Source organism: Corvus cornix, chromosome 2 (genome assembly GCF_000738735.6).
Source record: "Corvus cornix cornix isolate S_Up_H32 chromosome 2, ASM73873v5, whole genome shotgun sequence".
NCBI lineage: Eukaryota > Metazoa > Chordata > Aves > Passeriformes > Corvidae > Corvus > Corvus cornix.
In genome coordinates, this window is record NC_046333.1 from 30,755,758 (window position 1) to 30,774,762 (window position 19,005).

The 19,005-nt window shown below is 40.3% G+C and overlaps 1 protein-coding gene across 39 annotated transcripts in view; it reads left to right on the top strand.

Moving 5' to 3' along the window:
• Positions 1-19,005, top strand: part of ARPP21 (cAMP regulated phosphoprotein 21) — a 142,555-nt gene that overhangs the window by 87,513 nt on the left and 36,037 nt on the right. For 19 of the 39 annotated variants that reach the window (XM_019285500.3, XM_039549597.1, XM_039549595.1 and 16 more), the window contains 6 exons: positions 1,424-1,654; positions 5,971-6,140; positions 7,651-7,755; positions 10,120-10,422; positions 11,064-11,069; positions 18,025-18,151. In XM_019285500.3, the coding sequence (XP_019141045.2) occupies positions 1,424-1,654; positions 5,971-6,140; positions 7,651-7,755; positions 10,120-10,422; positions 11,064-11,069; positions 18,025-18,151 (942 nt within the window). Of the gene's footprint in view, positions 1-1,423; positions 1,655-5,970; positions 6,141-7,650; positions 7,756-10,119; positions 10,423-11,063; positions 11,070-16,043; positions 18,152-19,005 lie in introns of all 39 variants that reach the window. The other 20 variants (XM_039549605.1, XM_039549607.1, XM_039549610.1 and 17 more) reach the window with 8 other exon arrangements.

Consider the following 19,005-nt stretch of genomic DNA (forward strand, 5'->3'; position numbering starts at 1 on the left):
TGCAATTTGTAGAAACACTGAAATCTGAAATGATCTAATAAATAGAATTATTTCTTCAGGAATAATATTTCTACATTTCTAACCTCAGTCTACAAGGAGGGGGAAAATACGGTGACTAATACAACTTTGAAGTGTATTTATAGAAATTAAAATTTTCCTTGGAAATCTCTTCTGCTTTCTTGATTAGATATTGAGAAGCAGATTTAGTGTCCTGCTGATGGCAAATAGTGCACAGCTTATAGAGAGGACTGTGTCTGTAGTAGCTGCTGCACAAATACAAAGTTTGAAGAAGATGGATAAAAAAATGTCTTACGCAGTAAGACATTACCTGCAATAATCTGTGGAAAGATCCTCTGCGAAGTAACAGGATGCTGGTGTGATTTCTTCAGAAGAAACCTATTCTGCTCTAATTTCTTTAAATATGAGAAAATAAATGAATTTCTAGTGCATTTGACTGAAAATGAATTTGAGGCTCTAAGCAGTCTACTGCAGGGTCTACCTACAGTATCCCATATCTGAAAGGATATAATTTGCCTCAAAGTAGTTTTCTAAACAGAAGTCTGAATTCTGTCTTTGCTTTTAGTCTGTACCTGCAGGTGAACATTGTGGAGGTTAGGTGCACAGACAGCGCACTCAGGTAAAATGACATAAGTAGCAATTAAAACATACTTTGCTCTGGGGAGGAAGCATCCATACCATCTGCTTTAAGGAAGCTGATCACCTGAGCCTTATGCTCCCAGAGATTCTTGTCTTTTTTATGTGAAGCAAATTAAAATCCAATCAAGTAGTATCTCCGAAGTTTGGAAATTATATTTGGGGTTTAAAATAATGTGTCTTCCCATCCTTCCAGGAACTAATGTGGTTTAGCATAGTTGATTTATCTTGCATGATCCGTTTTATTAGGTTTGATGTTGAAAAACCAAAGTGGCAAAATTCTTAGGTAGCATCAGATAGCTTTAAGTTAATATGAATATTGCACAGCTACCTTGTGACTAGATTGATAACTCAGTTGCTGTTGCATTTTACTTACAGAGAATGTTGGTGATTTTTTGTGTTACATTTTTGTTTGTTTTCTGGGTTTTTTTTTCATGTATAAACACTATGTTTCGTTTTTATATCTTATGAACTGGTACCTTGGCATTATAAATACATGCTGAGGATTTTGTGTTCCTCTTTGGTAAGTCTACTTACTGGCTGAGGAGGGAAGCAAATGTTGCATGAGGAAGGTGGGTTTTTGGGTTGTAAAAGTTACCACTGGGTGCTGGGTTCAGCAGGGAGTGAAAATCCTGCTCCTGCTAGGTGGGCATAGAGTGATGCGTGCCTTTGCAGTCTGTGAGGGCTGTCCTTGTGTACGTGCCCTATCTGGTGGGGACTGTGGTCCCTTGTAACCCCGCTTCCTGCTCTGATTATGTCTCCCTGTTAGGCTCAGAGTCTTCCAGCAGTGCTGGCTCCTCAGGATCACTGTCACGAATACATCAGCCTCTCCAAAGTGCATCTCTTGTCCCCGGGGTAGCGGCCAATTCTTCAGGCAGCGTGTCCTACCCTGAGAACGGGATGAGTGGCCAGGTGGCCCCCAGCAACACCAGCTATATCATTCTTCCACTTGAAGCTGCAGGGATACCGCCTGGCAGTATCCTTCTCAACCCACACACAGGTCAGTACAGTTCTCTCCTGCCTGATTCTGCCCTTTGGTGTTTCTGATGTCTGCTGGGGAATCAGCAAATTTCTTGTTTCTAGACATATTTTTCTGGAGGCACTTTATGAGCAAATACACATTGAAATGATGTTTGGGAAGTGGTTGTTTTCAAATGTGCAGGCAAAGCTAGATTCGATTCTGAGGCTGTTGTGGCATAGCTGGTGGGAAGTGATACAAAACACACTTGCTCCATCCCAGACAAGATACTCATCATTCAACAGTCCTGGCACTCCCTGGCTCTCAGTGAATCCTCTGAGATCCTGTTAGCATCAATAAAGACAGATGCTCTTCTATATCAAGCATGCTGAGATACGGTGCAACCAAAATGTAACATCACATTCTTAGAGATTGTGCTTAACAGCAGAATTTCACAAGGCTTAAAGGCTGCATTTGAATTTGCACTTCAGAATTAATGTTACGTAAGCTGTATGATTAGTAATTGTATTTAAATTGTGAGGTTTGTGATAAGAGCAAGATGTAACTCTTCGATTCATGATAGTTTTCATCACTGCAGCTCACAGTCAACACTTGCAGTGCCTAAATGCTAGAGCTCCCAAGTGCTGTGAGAGCTTCAGAAACTCTTCAGTTTGAATTTGGGTGCTTGCTGAAAGTGTAAGGCAAATTGTTGCCTCCTTGGTCTGGATGAAGTCTGGATCATGTTGTGCTGTTACTCCCCACTGTATTGTACTGTCAGTGTTAAAAAGGTTCAGAGAGTTTGAGGCTGCGGTGCTTCTTCAGTAGTTTGGACTATTCCAGTGACCTTGACTAGCTGTGCTGTCAACCTTAGCTGAGTTATGCTGGGTTTAAAACAAGAAAGCCTGTAGTGAAATGTATCTCCCATTATACTGAGAGCTGAGGGTTGAACTCCAGAATATTTTTTTCAAAGTCCTTAATAGAACATTCAGGAGTGTTTTCTTTGAGGATTTTTGTTTATAACTTGTATTTTATGGGTATTAAATCCCTGTGTTCCACTATTTGGTGGAAATACTTAAAGCTTATTTGTGTGTCCACTACTAAGTATAATTTTTTTGGTCATAGTTCAGTCAAGAAAGTTGCAGCATTTAAGAAAAATACAGCCTTAGTAAACTATTAAGCCAGTCTTTCCACAGGTATTTTTAGATATTTATATCTGGGGCTCATCAATATCTATCAGCATATTTAAAACCAAGGAGGAGTTCTTGTTTGTTTAGAGTTGAATGTGATAAGTTTGGTAAATTCTTTCTGGAGAGGTGACTTGGTAACTTGCACAAACCTTTACTCTTCAAGTGTACTTTTTTCCAAGCTTCTGCATTATTGACATGAGAGCCTAATACTGTCAGCAAGGAAAAGATCCATCATTATATTAATCTGCTTATTTCTGTTTTGGTGGTTATCAGTTCTGTCTGAAACACTGAAATTTCTTGATCAATACAGAAGACAGCATTTTGTGTTCCACCATATGGTCCATATCCATACAAAACTCAGCAGGCCTAGGCAGGAGTCATCTGTATTTCAGGTGACAGGACTGAAAAACAAATGAATTGATGCTGCTTGGAGCCCACAAACAGCTGAGAGATACTGCTTGTTCCTGGACAGGCAAGGACAGAGGCTGGAGCTCACCACACTTGAAAGCCAGAGGAGCTGTGTAAGACAAACATCTCCTACATCTGTCTTGTCAATTTAGCAAATTGCAGCAGCTAGTTTAGATTTTTGCCTGGTACCTAGGGAGTCTTATTTTTCTGCTATAGGTATAATGCCTTCCAGTATTGTCACTAGACCAGAGAACCTCATCTTCCCTCTTCGTGTGCCTCATTGTCTGCAGATGCATCGTTGGGAAACCCTTGTATGTTTGTATGTTTAACATTCAGGGAGCAAGTATTTTGTGTATATATTATTTTGTGTTTGTTTCAAACCTTGTGTTTTGTTTCTGTGGCTCCCGTGTAAATATATACATAATAAAGTAAATGGAGGGAGCAGATTCTTTAAAAGCCTACAATTCTTGTCTCAAACTTCTAGCTTCATGCTGCTACCTTGTGCTGGAAGGCAGACTGTACTTCAGCATCTGCTGTGTTTTTCACATGCAGTAAAATACATGCTGCAAAATAGTCACTCTTTGGGCTCAGAATCTTTGCATCTTATTAGGGAAACATTACAAAAGAAGCTCCATGGGGAGGAGATTTAGATTGCTAGATGCTGTGATCAACTATCAAAGTGATGGATGCTGTCAGAAGCAGAGGTGAAGAGAAGACAGTTGAAAGAAAAGGAAAAAGGATCTTTGTTTCCTGTAATGAATAGATTTTCTTATCCTATGTAACCCCATTCTTTAGTTCTTTCTTCTCTTGCAGAGTGGCTACTTCCAGTCTTTTTCTCTTTTGATCATAACACCATGTCCTTTAAAGATCTTTCCTTCCTTTCACACTGCATAGTCACTGACTGTGCAAGCCTCTAATGGCATCTAGAGATGCTGTCAATATCTTCCTGCTCTGATTATAACACTCTGCTCCTTCCCAGGTGTTGGGAATCCGCACTTTCTTTTCCATATCTGTGGTTTCCTTTATTTTCTCTCCTCTGCTTTACCCTTCTCCTTCCCAGATAGTCAAGCTTCTTACTTGCTTTGGCAAAGAACCATTTATGTGGCTGTGCTCTCCATTTCACTTACTTCATCAGCCTGCTTCATCCTTTAAAGGATTCCTCTTGACATGTTCTTCCTTAACCGCTCTGACAATTTAAGAGCATTTACTTTTCATTTGTACTCCTTGAAATGACATTGCAATCTTTGCCCTTCTGTCAGGGGCACAGTTCATAACTTACAAATGTCTTCCCTGTTACCTTCTGATCTCTCCTTTTCATTTCTGATTTCAAGACTTCTTCATGAGAAGTCTTTTTTTATCTTTAAAAGTGTTGCTGGGACTTTACACTTTCAGTTCTGTCATCTTTCATTGAGCCACAGGAAATACTCTTTATTGGCTTCCCTTGAGCATCTGACACAGGCTTTGGGAGCGTGTTATCTTACTCACTCAGTCTTTTAAAGTACTTCTGGGGCTTGAGATTCCCAAAGCTTGGGAGTCCATGCCATAGTCACCCAGTGGGTTCACAGCAAGAATCAGGAAATCAATAGACAGAACTGCGCCGTGCTTCTTTTCCACTCACTCATGACCTTTCTCAGCGTGAATGTGGTGTTGAGTTCATCTAGAAACTTGATGCTTTAGAGAGAGAAGGCAAGGTTCTTTAGCCAGTGTTCCTCATGCATTTCTGACCATGATTCATTGGGGGGAGAAGCTGAAAGGCTGAGGAGTAGATAGAACAGGTAGAGATTCTGTGTAGGGTACAAATCAGAAGTTCATTATTTCACTGTTGCTCTAAGTCACTGAACTCCTCCAGATCTCCCTTTTTATTTCAGATATTCATACTTTAGTTACCTGCTTTAAAGGTTATCACATCATTGCTAAAACTGCTTCTTTTTTCTCATGAAACCATTTATAATTCCTTTGATTTACAGATTTATGATGGAAATGAAAAGAGAACTGAGGTAATGGAAAACATTTTTCATACAGAGAAATACAATTTCTTTTTTGTTCTCAAGACAATGACTTAGGTAAACTTTTTTATTTTAAAGAAATATTGATTTTACAAGGTTATTTCCCCCAGCTTGATTATCTGAAGCAAAATGAGTTCAACAATTTACCAGAACTCTGAACTGAATTTTTCTTGTATATAAGAGATTTTTAAATACACCTTAAGAGTTGATTCCTTGAAAACTGGAGTTCTAGCTCCTCTAAGTATATAGGGCACAGCTCTCAAAAGTACAGCACTGTGTTATTAGAATGTGTAAATAAATAAATTAGTAACAAGTGTGGGTTTGTTTTTTTTCCCCTTTCCTACAAACTGTATTGTTTTAGAAGTAGCTATGTACATTTGACTGCTGTTGTATGAGAGGAAAATGTAAGGGAACATTCTCTACCTTCAGTGTTCGCTCCAAAGTTCAATTTTAATGTTAATTGATTCATCGTTGAATGATTTTAAGTAACCATAGCATCTGAATCATCTTACAGCCATGGTAACTTTCCACCCATTCCTTGGAAAATCATACTGCCTAAACAAATATCTGCTGTCTTCCCTGAAAAAAAAGAGATGTCTGATACTGTAATTACTCTAATGAGATATTGAGTGATGAACACTTTACTCTTGTAGCAGGTCAGCTAAAGAGTGATCAGTTAAAGCAAAATTGTTTGCTTTCACACAGGAAACAGTATGTTCTTAAAAGTGTTCAGCAAGGGCTGGGTGTTTTGTTTCAGGTCAACCATTTGTAAATCCTGATGGGACGCCGGCAATATACAATCCTCCCAGTGGCCAGCAGACAATGAGGAGCCAGATGGTGGGACAGTCTCAGCAGCAGCCTTCACCCCAGCAGCCTCAACAGGTTCAACAGCCACAGCAGCAAATGGCAAGTCACCTTGTCACACAGGTAGGTGTGGTATCATTGGAAAAAAAGAAGGAGCTCTTGGGGATATCAAGAACGACTTAAAGGGTAGAAGGGAAGAATGCATCTAGACTGAATATCAGGATGTTATTTTCAACATGAATAAAGCAGAGAGGGAAGATTACATCTTCAATTTTATCTCAAGGATGATTTCATTTTCAAAAGTACTGTTAAGTGAGTTGGTGTATGTCTACATAAAATTAGTTTGCAAAATTCACCCATTAGTGGAAGCTAAAGCATTCATTTTCAAACCAGTGCAGTCTGTAATTCTCTCCAAAGAGCCAGGGACATTTCTCTTTTGACAACAGTGTGCCTGAGTCAAAGAATAAAAGTACAGCAAGAGCTCTACAAACCCTTTCATGTCCAGTTGTATTGGGCCCAATCTATGGGTGGTCTCCAAGCACCTCTGCCCCAGATTGGTGGTTTTCTGCCTACGCCCGTGTTCTGGCCATGATCCTGCTCTGAGCTAGAAGTTCTGGAGCTACAGCAGGAAGAGCGACATTGTTTGAGCACATGGTATGTTGGCTCTCTGGTCCCTGAGCTGGCTGTGGCATATGGCCAGGTGTGGCTGAGCATGGGCAGCAGGGTCTGGGTGTTGTTCAAACTTAATTTTGTGGATTGCATGCCTGTTCTCCCAGAGCAGAGCAGGCGGAGGGAACTACTCAAGCAAGAATCCTACATCCTGCTTAGTAATGGAGCAGCCAAGATCTGCTGTGGTTCTTGTGCAGCTTTATAATTTGGCACATTTTCATCCCAGGTTACGCAGAAATAGAGCATTTAAATTCAGTAAAGTTGCTTTGATTTTACTGGGTTTGGACTTACATGATTATGACTCCTATTACTTGATCGGGTCTTCACAGTTTTAGAAGATAGTACCAAACCTATGCAAGAAGTTACATGAGAGGTTAAAATGAAAGGAATACTAAAGCTATTCCAAGGTAATAGTGCTGTGGAAAATTGTTTTTTTCACTTAGATAAACATCTGCTCCAAGCTGATGGCCTGTCTGTTGGTAATTCACAGCCTGTTCCTTGTCATTTTTTGAAACTCTTGTGTTCTCCCAAAGCAGCTTTACAATCATTATTCTTTTGCCTGTGACACACTCAGAGTTAAATCAGTCACTAACAGCAAAATTCAAATATACACTTATGCTGTGCTGCTTTCCATTTTTATCTCGGTAAATTAAATGTAGAATCATAATTTGGCTTTGCCTCACATTACGAGTAAGAAGGTATAGCTGCGGCTATATTTAATCTAACAGCCATCAAACCCATGAAAAGAGGCAGAATTACCAGTAATAATTGTTTGGTGTAAGACTAAAACGAAGACTAAAATCACAATACCTGACCTCTTGTACTCAGGCTGGTGATGAGTCACCTGTATTTTCAGAGCTGTGTTTGAGATCTTTGTTCTCAATAACAAAGGTGGTGGTGGTGGTGGTTGTTATTTTTCTCTAAATGGTGGAATTTATTGTCTTTCCCTGTGCTTGTTTTGCAGCCTGTTCAGACAATGCAGCCATCTTCTCAGTCAGTTCAATATCCAGCAGTTTCTTATCCTCCCCAGCATCTCCTGCCAGTCTCTCCAACACAGCAGTTTTCTGTGGTACTAAAGATTTTTTATTTCTTTTTGTTTCCTTGAAGTTGGAGGTGTGAATATGTGTGTCCAAGAGCCTCGGGGAGCCCTGCAACAGGTGTCCCACATGAGAACCCTGTCTAAATACCTGTTTTCCTTTATGCTTTTGGTACTGACAGGCATTTTGTAAGAGCATTCCCACTGATTCTGGTTACCTAACCTGAAGGGTGATGTTACACCAGGGCTCTCTACCTGCTTAGCAGAGCCTCCAGAAAAATGTTTCGTTGTGCCTGCTGGTAGGAGCTTATGTCTTCTCACTTAATACCAAGGGATTTTAAATTAATAACTTGAATAGGTTATCCCTATTTGGGAGATTTGGGTTATCCCTCTTTCATGTCTGCAAAGGCAGGAGAAGAGACCTCCAGAAATCATTATTTTTTATTTTATATTCTTTTATCCATATACTAAACCCACTGCCTGGATTTATTCCTTGGTGATATCAGAGTACTTGGGAAGGAGAGTAGCAGTGAACCAGCTGCAGAAGATGTGGTGTGCTGTACATCATGACAATGCACCAATGGACGTGTATAATGAAAATAAATAGAGTGTGTTCTTCTGGAGCCTGATTCTGGTTTGCTGCTTGCAGGACTAAGATTATACTGTTCTAAAATGAAGCTGACATTTTAAAGAGGCACTGTGAGATTTTTTTCTGTTGTTTTTCTCTCTTGCTCTAGTAATCTTGTTTATGACTGAATTTTTTTTTCCCCCAATGTCACATAGTTACAGTAAGATATGGAAACAAAGCTGAATGGATCCCTGCAGATAAAATAATGTTATTAATGGCTAGTAGATGAGTGATACCATTTTAAGGAAAATAAATTTTCCGTGCTTAACAAAAGTTGCATGTCTCAATGCTAATTCTCTAGAAAAGTGTGTTGCAGGAATATCAGGTTGTCCTAGTGACAGTCACAAGAAGGGTAATATTTTTATTGGCTAATTCAGTAGTGAAACTTCATCTGAATTAATACCTTCAATATACATTCCATTATACAAACACTGTATAGATTATAGGTGTTTAAAGACTTTTTTCTCTTTTCTGAAAATCTAGAGGCATTTCTGGCTCAGTGAAGTTTCTTGTAGAATCTGTTAGCAGTCATTTGCCATTCTGGTAACGAATAGCCTAGCTTTTTAAAGGAACAACTTCACAGAGACAACTCATGTGTCTGAATATGAATGTAGGATGATGGTAAAGTTAATAGCATTACTGCATTACTTCCATAAACCACCTGATCATCTGTCAGTAGTGTTTAAAACATTAATCCATGACATCTGTTCTCAGTTGTGAGGGGGAGTCTCTGTAGAGTCCCCAGCAGTGCTTTCCACAAGCAAACTTTTTGGGTTTTTTAGTTTTGTTTTGTTTCATTTTTAACACGGTTTGAAGTTTCCTGCCATTAAATACGTTGTGCAGGATGGTTTTGGAGAATGAATACCACAGGGCTGTTAACAATATTAAGAGGCTTCTTTTAAAAAATAATATGGATGTTCTGAGCAAAAAGCATTTTTATAGTGCTTATTTCCTGTCTGTAATCAGCACATTACATGATGGAGTTTTGAGTATTTAAAAGTCTTATGATATGGGCCCAAATGAAGATGCCTAGAATTGTATTTGTAAATCTTTGACTTCCATAAAATAAACTTGACAGCATTGAACAATATGAATCTTTTTGCAAGAATGAACAGATACAGTTCAGAATGCCTGTATTATTACTAGCATGTAATGAGGTCCATTGACTTTATATGGTACGTTTATCCTACCACATATTTATTTTTTTCTTTCCCCCTTCGATCAAATACAGAACTTGTTTCTTTCCAACACAGAATAAAAAGCCTTGAAATAGCAACATTAGGCTTAGCTTTTTTTCACTTTCTCTATGTTTACAACCTTGGATTTTCAAAACAATCCAAAAAGGGAAAGATCTGCACCTGAATCCTACTGAATTCCTCTTGGGATCAATTTGAAACATGGCTGAAATTACCAGCATGTGTTTGGCTGACACATTCTGTGTTTGGGGATAGAGGTATTCATAATGTTATTTTCATGCCCTTTACATTTAAAATGTCTTCTTTTGAACACTGTAAAGTTCACTTGTCATTTTGGAATTAAAGGTGAGTGTGGCAGGCTAAGAGCCAAAATAATTGGCTTTTTTGCCAAATGATCCCATTTACCTTACAGTATGGAAGTCTTTGTCAAGGTATTTATAGTGATTTTCACTTTAATTGCCTCCATTTTTGTAGATACCCATGCAAAGTTTGGCATGGATTGGAGCTGAGTGATTCCTTTCCCCCCTCATGCTCTGACCTATTTTGCTTTGCTAATTCCTGTGCCTGCTGCAGCCATCATGTCTCCATCCTTCTCTCCTGCCTTCTGCCCCGCAGCGAGATGACATGACAGCGCAGTTTAACCAGATGAGCTTAAGCCGTCAGTCATCAGGAGACAACCCCGAGTCGCCTTCTGGCCCCGTGTACCCCTCGCCAATCCTGCAGCAGCCTGCCCAGCAGACAGGTTACATCATGGCCTCCCCGAGCCAGCAGCTTCCCCCAGGAGGCTTTACGGGTTCAGGACCACCGGTGTCCCAGCAAGTGCTGCAGCCGCCGCCGCCCCAGGGCTTTGTGCAACAGCCACCGCCACCTGCTCAGGTAGGCAAAACCTCTGCTGCCACTTCGGCACGGTGCTCTTTGTAACATCAGGAAGGGAATATAAACATTCCAGATATTTTTTATTTTTTCCCCAGTAAAAGTTTAGCAGGTCTTTAGGTGGCAGGAAACTTGCAAAGGCTCTGTTGTTTCCTGGGTTTCATCAATGCCTTGCCTCTCCTCAAAACATTTTCTGAACATATGTTTGTACTCCATGACACATCTGCACATGAATATGAAGGAGGAGGGTGAGTAAATGCCCATACTCCTTTTTCTCTGTACATATACCAAAAGAGCAATGTGCACATCAGCCCAGGTAGTCGTTAATCATATTTAATTGACTTGAACATGTGAGGTGTCACAGATCAGTAATTTTAACTGTCTTCCTGAAGACTGATTATGTTTTACTGTTCACTGCCAAACATCTCTGCTTGTCTCCTGGGTACCTTTACGGAATATTGAAAGTGATTACTGTCAAAAAGTAAAATGCACAGATGACTTTCTGGCCAATTTTCAAGGCATACACATTAAAAAGACAAATTTCTTTTATCCAATTATAAATAACTTCATTTAAATTCTACTTTAAATGTTATTAATAGCATTTTTATTGTTTTCATTTTATCCCTTGGAATTAAAAATACAAGAATAAGGTAAAAAATTTCACCATTTCTTTTAATGTAAATGTATTGTAAACCCTACTGGTTGGGGGTTGTTTTTTGGTGGGTTTTGTTTATTGCTTCTTACTTAAAATCTCCAGTTGTGCTTATTAATGGGATTCTGCATTGCCATAGGAATGAAAAATTTTCGCTGTTACAGTGTTTTAAGTGGGCTAAGGATCTACTTAATTAGATCACTAAATAACAATAAAAGAAATCTGAGGACTCCTGGATTCTGACATCCCATAGAGGGTTTTGCAATCCATAATTTCTGTTAAAAAATGTGCAGCTATTTTTTCCAGGAGAAGGCTTGCCAAAAACAAGTTTGAAGGAGCTGAAGTTCAATATAATGTGATTTCTTTTACAAAAAATTGGAAATATTGCTAGAAAAATATTGCTAGAAAAATATTTCACAGTTTGCCAAATGTAGCAGGTTTTGTGTTTTTTTAAAATTTGGGAGGAAAAAAAATGACCTAAAGAGCAAAATTCCCTGATGAGTCCATCTTCCCATCTAGATTGTGTCTCCTAAGTAGAGGCTGTCCAGGCTTTGGTCCTCATGTACAACCCCCAGTGTTTTCCAGCATCCTTTAGTCAAACCTCATGACACTTCTAGTGAACTAGGTAAATGTGAGCATCTCCATTTTCCAGGCTGCCACCACAGCAGGCACTGATGTGTTTCCCAGCTCTGCTGGCCAGGGTTTGCTGTGGGAGTTGAGGGGGCTGCAGGATGGTGCTGCCTGTCCTGACAGAGACCCCACGCCACCTCCTCACCCCCTCGGGTGAGACCAGATGTGCAGCTCGCCCTGGGGTCTCTGCTAGACCCGCCTCGGTTGACGTGGCATAGGCTGCTTTGGGCGGGTTTGGCCACAGCTCCTGCCCCTGGCTGAGCCTTGCAGTGGGAGTGTTGGATTTCACCCTTGCGTGCGCAGCAGGGTGCAGGGTTTTCACTCAGCACGGTGTAGTGTTGCTTGGTGGAGCTGTTTTCCAAGTTAATCCTTGCTCTGGTGCTACTGGGAGGCGGATTAACTTCTTCAGAGGACAAGTGATGAGGAGGTGCCTTTTCATGTACAGTCTGCTGTAGGACCAGTACAGTACTGGTGCATTTAGTGGTCACTGTGTCTCTGTCCATACCCCAGCTGCTTTCCTCCTACGTTTTAACAAAGTGGAAAGTTACTGACAGCGGAAAAATATCTTTTGGCTTTGCAACAACTTCAGTTGTTCTACTGGGGAATGGTTTGTCCTCGGGGGTGTGTAGAAAGGTGAGAAATGCAGTGCTGACAGTTTCCTCTGCTTCTGCAGACATCATCCATCTCCAGCTTGTTGCTGTTCCAAAAAATCCTTGTCAGATACCTGTGGAAGAGGGCCTGGCAGGGTTTAGTGGCTGCTGCCCATGCCCCTATCCCTTGAAAGCACAGTGGCCTTGGTCTGCTAGAAAGGAGGGAGGGCAGCCCCTCTCTGCATCTGCACACACAGACGGGAGCTTCTGATTGACATTTCAAGTTTTAATTCTTTCACTTCAGTCCTAGATTGTGGCACAGTGGTTTGGATAACTACATGCAGCACATGTACGGCAAATAGGGGATCCCTCCTATAAAAAGATAAGAGTGATTCCTTGGAAAATAGTAGTTCTTCTAGCCTTAGAGCACTGTTTTCTGTACATGGCATGTAGATCCCAAATCCTTGTCCTGCCCATGGCACAGCTTCACTGTGGCAGTGGCTATTGTCTGAGTCAGCTGTTGTTACTCTTTGGGGCTCAGATGCAGTAGTAAGGCTGCTCTCAGACACCAAAGCAGGTGGTCTGAGGCAGGCTCTGGGAAAAAAAGAAAGCAATAAGGATGCTAATGGAAGGAAAACATTATGTGATGCATTAATCAATGCAATGCAATCAATGTAAAAGCACTCTTATATCTTAAATGTTGCTATTGAATTTATACCAGTATAAAAGAGGCATGACATTAATGGCTAATTAGTTCCTGTAAATGCATTGCTGATAAGGTTGGCTGTGGTACCCTGTATGCTGTTGGAAAATAGCAGTGAAAACCTGGGTGGAGATCCTGTGAGTATGATAATTTCCTTCGGGAGGTGAAAGGGGGAGAAAGAAACTCTCCTACACACCCGATGGTACTGCATTTAAATTACTAGCTTTTCTATTAAAGTTCAGTTAAATGTGGCTCTACAGCTGCTCTCCAAGATTCTTTCTCCCAGTCTGTATTAAAGCAGAAGCAGGCTGAGTTTGACATGACATGCCTAAGTGGTGAGAGAATCCTTTACATTTCTTTTTGCTTCTTCTTTCATCACAGGTGTTCTGCAGCTTAACAGAATCATGATTTAATAAATCAAAAATAAGGATTTCTCTTTGTTCAGCCAATTGGAAAAAGAAAAAAACCAGCCCAAGACCCAACCATTACTCTGGGTTTGCTAAAGGGACCTCTAGCAGCAAACGCTTGTTTGCTTTCTGTCATGAATATCGAACATATGTTTGCTTTCTTTATTTTCAATTTTCTTCTCTTTCTGATGGTTTTTCTGTAGCGCTTATGGGCCCAATACTTTAACAAGGGTCCACATTCTGCTTTGTAGTACTTTATCAGTGGTGCCTGTCTTTGCCTCTGCAAATGAAGAAGTGGAAAAAATGCAAGTATTATGTTAGTGGGAAAAGATATCCTCCCTTAAAAGTTATTTTCATCTCTGACTCATTCTTTCTGGAAAAGTGATATCCAAAAGTGAGATGGCATGAATTCTTGGAGAGGCCTGGAGATGTAATTAACATGTTGAGGGATTTTTCACCTGAATTAATTTTGTGTCATCATTAATTTTAGCTGTCTCTTTGCAGAAGCCTGCTCCGTGAGTCTGTAGTTACCCTAAGACAAAATCTTTATTCACAGCATGTCTCCTCCAGGAAACTTGTTATGAAGAAGGCTGGGGAGTCACTGCAAATGAGCGGGGCTTTCTTTGATGATCTTTGAAAATTATATTGGACGACATCTTACAAGTCATTATTTTTTGTTACCTGTTACTGTAATTATTACAGAGGGGGCAGGGAGGTAGAGAAAAAGCCTTGAGGAATGACTGATCCCTGTCAGTTAGATATTGGGAAGAAATGGTACCTTCATGTGTCCATGCATCACTGGGGTTTCTCTTGTCTTCTTCACTCCCATTTATGCGACTGTAACAGTTGCATTAGCAATGGTGTCAGCATCTGGATGAAGGTGCCAGTCCAAACCTTACTGGATATCAGCAGTGTTAAGAGAAGGTAGAATACCAATCCAATGGCTGAATCAAGATATAAGCCAGTAGGGAGGCAGTTTATGAAAGTAAAATCATCCTAAAAATGTGAAATAAACAATGAATACCATTGAATTTCATGGGTGCTGCTAGAGAGCAGCCATAGAGACACCCAGCCTCATCATGGGTTCCAGACTGTGTGTGGACAGAACAAAGCAGAAAGCCAATACTGCACTGAGTCTCTACATATCATCTGGGGACAAAGCACATTAGGAAGAGAAAAAAAGTCATGTCTCTCTGTGCCATTTCATGAGTGTCTCTGAAGTGATTTGCCCAGTCCTGTTACAATTTAAATTAAAGCGTTGTATATGAGAGAAAAAGTAGAACATGGTGGAATGGTCAGCCTACAAACAAGGTAATGATTAAAAATCTTACTAAAAATTATTTTTCACAGTGTCGACGATTAAGATCAAAAAACTATGCTTTTAGACTAAAGAAGGTGGCAATTATTTAGGTTATGGTCTTAGAAGCACATTTTTTTGGTAAATTTATTTTATTTTTAGGGTAACCATATAGCTGCATTGGCATGCTTGTTAATGCTGTGGAAACTTCCTGGTTCTGTAAATAAAATGTTATACAAGCAAAAGGCTGAAGGTTTGATTGTGCATTTCTCATGGGAATGCAATTCAAGTATAATTTGGCGTGTTGGTAGGCTGCTACAGAAATGTAATGTTTTTTGTTGAAGAGCACAGAAGTAAAGGTGTTAGTAACACTGATGTGATGAGAAACTAAAAAATTCAAGAGGATCAGAGTAGATGATGTAAGTGATACTTGTTATCTCTGATCCCTCTAATTCCACTGTTCACCAAAGTAGAATCAGAAAGGAAAAATAACGTTTCAGCTGCTGACACAGAGATGTATTCAAGATAAATGAGAATGGATCCTTCCAAGCCCGTCAAGCATAAAAGACCTATTTTAGACCATGTCTATATTTTAAACTAAGCCCTTCTTTTAATGTCTGAGCTTTAAAAAAAAAAAACAACAGAACCCCTCCCACCAAACCAAAAACAAACAAACAAACCCCAAAACAGCAACGACAAAACACACACACACAAAAAACCAAAACAACAAAACCTACCAAAATCCAAACCTCTTCTTTTTGTGTCATGTGTTCATCACTACTGGCTAATTCATGCATTAATCTTTATAAGTAAAATAATTTTTTTTACTCTTCTACTACTAGCATTTTTTTCATGCTGATAGATTGCACTCTCATAAACTTTTAAGTGGGTTGCATAACAAATGCACTCCAATGAATTGAGAAAATGAGAGAAAGGGAGACAACCCTTTGACTAACACCGAGATTTTATGTGTGTGGTAAAAATAAATAAGTGTATGCTTCAGTGTACATATTTGGTTTTGTGCTCAGCATGTTCAACTATAAACCTGACTTCAAAACATAGATTCTTGAGGTTATGTTTCAAGGTTAATACCTATACAATCATTTCCCAAGAAATAATTCTCATTGTTGTCAAATGCTTATGTATTTTTAAATATCTAGGGGCTTGTCTGCACCAGGAAAATGAAGAAGTTGGGTTAAATCAAATAAATCCTTTAAGTGAGATTAAGCTGCTGGGAGGAGAAGTGAGTGTTTCCACAGGGGTTTAATATTCTTTAGTTTGTAGAATATAGTAATAGAAAATAAAGAATATTTGAAATGTTGTCTATTCTGTTCCCCTGCTCCAGGGCTGGATCAACTATTTGCATTGACTTGACTTAGAGTGAATCTCATTTCTTTCAAGCCTCCTGTAGTAGAGTGTCGCTGAGAACAATCAGCTGTCCATGAGATGAGTTCATCACACTAAACTCTCCTGATCCACAGTTTACACTGCTATGATGCTTAAAGAATAATTTTGCGCCTTAAATGTTTGGGTCCACTTTCCTATTCCTTGTGGCTTTTCTTTGCAGAGAAACAAATTCATAGTGGTGGTGTCCATTCTACAAAGGCATTTTGTTTTTGTTACATTAGTCACTAACAAAACAAATGGCTTGAGGGCCAGCAGCAGCCATTAGGTGTCACTTGGTATTGTCTGGAGGGAGGATACCTTACAACATTTTCCAGTCAAAACCTTGTTTTTCTCATACTTGTTTGAATCAGGCTGATATTACCAGAGGGAGGGGAAAAAATTAAATTAAAAAGAAAATCAGTAGACCTTGAAGAATGAATGGGTGTTCGGCCTCTTGATTGACAGATGCTACTGACTGTCAGTTGGTCTGTGGGGTTAACTTCAGCAACACCACCCAGTCCAGCTTTGTTAATCCTAAATCCTTCTCCCACCACAGTTACTCATTCAGTAGGCTTCTACTTGCCCAAGTAGCCATCCATAGCCTATTCTCACCTAGTCTTTTGTGTCTATGCCATTTTTTTCCTCATCTAGCATTGGAGAATTTCCAAGAAAAATTTCTGATCTCTCTTACAATGTCCTACCAGTAGTTACCTTTAGGATGTAGTTACCTTTACTCTGCCAACTGTATGGGTGATCAGGTTGAGTCATCTGTATCAGGCAAATAAAAGTCACAAAAATAGTTCTTGTTTTTGCATGAAAAATATAAAAGCATTTGGTCTGACTCCATGCATATGTCTGTGTAGTATAAATGCTACACACAAAGTGAGAAAAAAATAGTATGATTTATTAAGAAATGCTGACAGCTGTGGCAGAAATTGTGAGAGAAGCAATGTTCTTCCAAGCCTTTGTCCCTCTGCAGTCTGTTCATACCATACACTGCCAAACTCTATCAGATGCCTACAGCATCCCTGACAGCTGAAAATGAAAAATTTTGAGAGCTTTGAACTTGTGAAGGGTCAGTTGAAAGCTGTTTAGCTCAAATGTCTCAGTAACAGTGGTGTGACATGTATAGGAAAAATCTTTTGCTCCAGTCACCCTCAAACTTTCATGTTCACCTGTGTGATAAGGAGATGTGGTACACGTTGCTTTGTAACAACAATAATAATAGAAAAAAATAAGCCCATCTAGCAGAACTTGCTGACTTGATGCCTACCGTCAGCTCCTGCAAGAAAACAGCTATGATTGTGTTTTGAACTGTAATTGTTTTCACCCCAAGTGCGAGAAGGGCTTTAGAGGGAAATGTTTCTGTAAGGAGGGATGTAGCTGTTAATCAGAAGCATCAATTTGATAATTGTTTCTTACAAGTGTTAAGGGTGCACACACTCCATTTTGCTCTCCATCTTGTTTCTACGTATTTGTACTCCGGGCCATTCCTTGCTTTGACTGGACCATTTCCTCCAGAGTTCATTTAATGGTTCAACATGCTGTCTGTATGTGTTATGTTGATATGGAAGGTGGTGTTTGCATCCATTTTTCTGCAGCTTTTGACATTTTACTGTGATAAAACATTACGGTGATATTTTTTCTTTGGTATACACATGTAGCTTTTTATGAATCCTTTCTGTTTTTTTCTCTTTCAATTAAAATTCTTTCTTTTTTCCTCCTGTTTCTTAAAGTATCTGAAATGAAATGTGGGCACTGATAGCCCTTTTCCTGGCCAAAAGCAAGCAGCAATTCTTGAATAGACAGGAGGCAAACCTCTTCTCTTGATTAGTGTTACCCCACTAATATGCTTGACTTGAACTCTTGCTCCCCCTCCCTGTTTTGTTCTATTTTATGAATCTTTGATCTCTAGAGTTTACTGTTCTCTTTCTTTGCAGATGCCAGTGTATTATTACCCATCTGGTCAGTACCCTACCTCAACAACTCAGCAGTACAGACCCATTGCCTCAGTTCAGTACAACGCACAGCGGAGTCAACAGATCGCCCAGACTGCCCAGCAAGCAGGTATGTACATCTGGTACTCATTTCCTCAGCTGCTCACAGTGCCTTTGCAGATGAAACCTGTTGGTTGTGCTTTAACTGAACAGCAGTGGGGAAAGCTGGTTGCTGTTCTGTTTGAAAATACACTGAAAATTGCAAATTGAGAAACCTTTTGCTTGGACATCCCAAGCAGTGGAAGAGCAGATGTTGCATCCTCCATCCATGCTGTCCTGCATGCTGTGTCCTCAGTGTCCATGCTGCATGTGGCTGGGCACAGAGAGAGCTGAGAGGGAGCTGGTGTGAGCAGTCACAGCGCACGTTCAAGCCAGCCATTGTGGTTGCCCTTCGTCATGGCAAATCCTCACATGTTTGTATCACCCGACGTAGCAGACAGGTGCGCGATGATGCAGAAGGGGCCACTTCTGGGTGTGTTCCACCACGTTGTGCTGTCCCTGGGCCCGAGGAGCAGCAAGGCTGTGTGTGGTTGGTGGCCGTGGGGACAGCTGCCCGCAGCGCCGTGCGGCTGGAAGGGGGGCCGTTACACTGTAAGAGAGTGAGTAGCAGGTCTCACAGTGAACCGGTCTCTTTTCCTGCTGTGTCATGCCACCCTGGATGACTCCAGAGTAAGAGGGACAGAGGGAGAGCTGGGCTGGTGTGTGTTGGGGGAGAGTAGGAATTGTGGTTGTGAAGGAGCCGTCGCATTTCAAGGGAATAAACGATTCTGGTGTTTGAGATTTGTTTATTTAAGTTGCTGTCTGTTTCTTTAGTGCATACCTTCCCTCATAGGGTGTCTCAAACAGTAACTCCAGGTGTAGGGGGATGAGGTGGAGGGGAGGATTTTGTTTTTTGAGATGTGCCAGGTAGGACAAAGTTTTCAT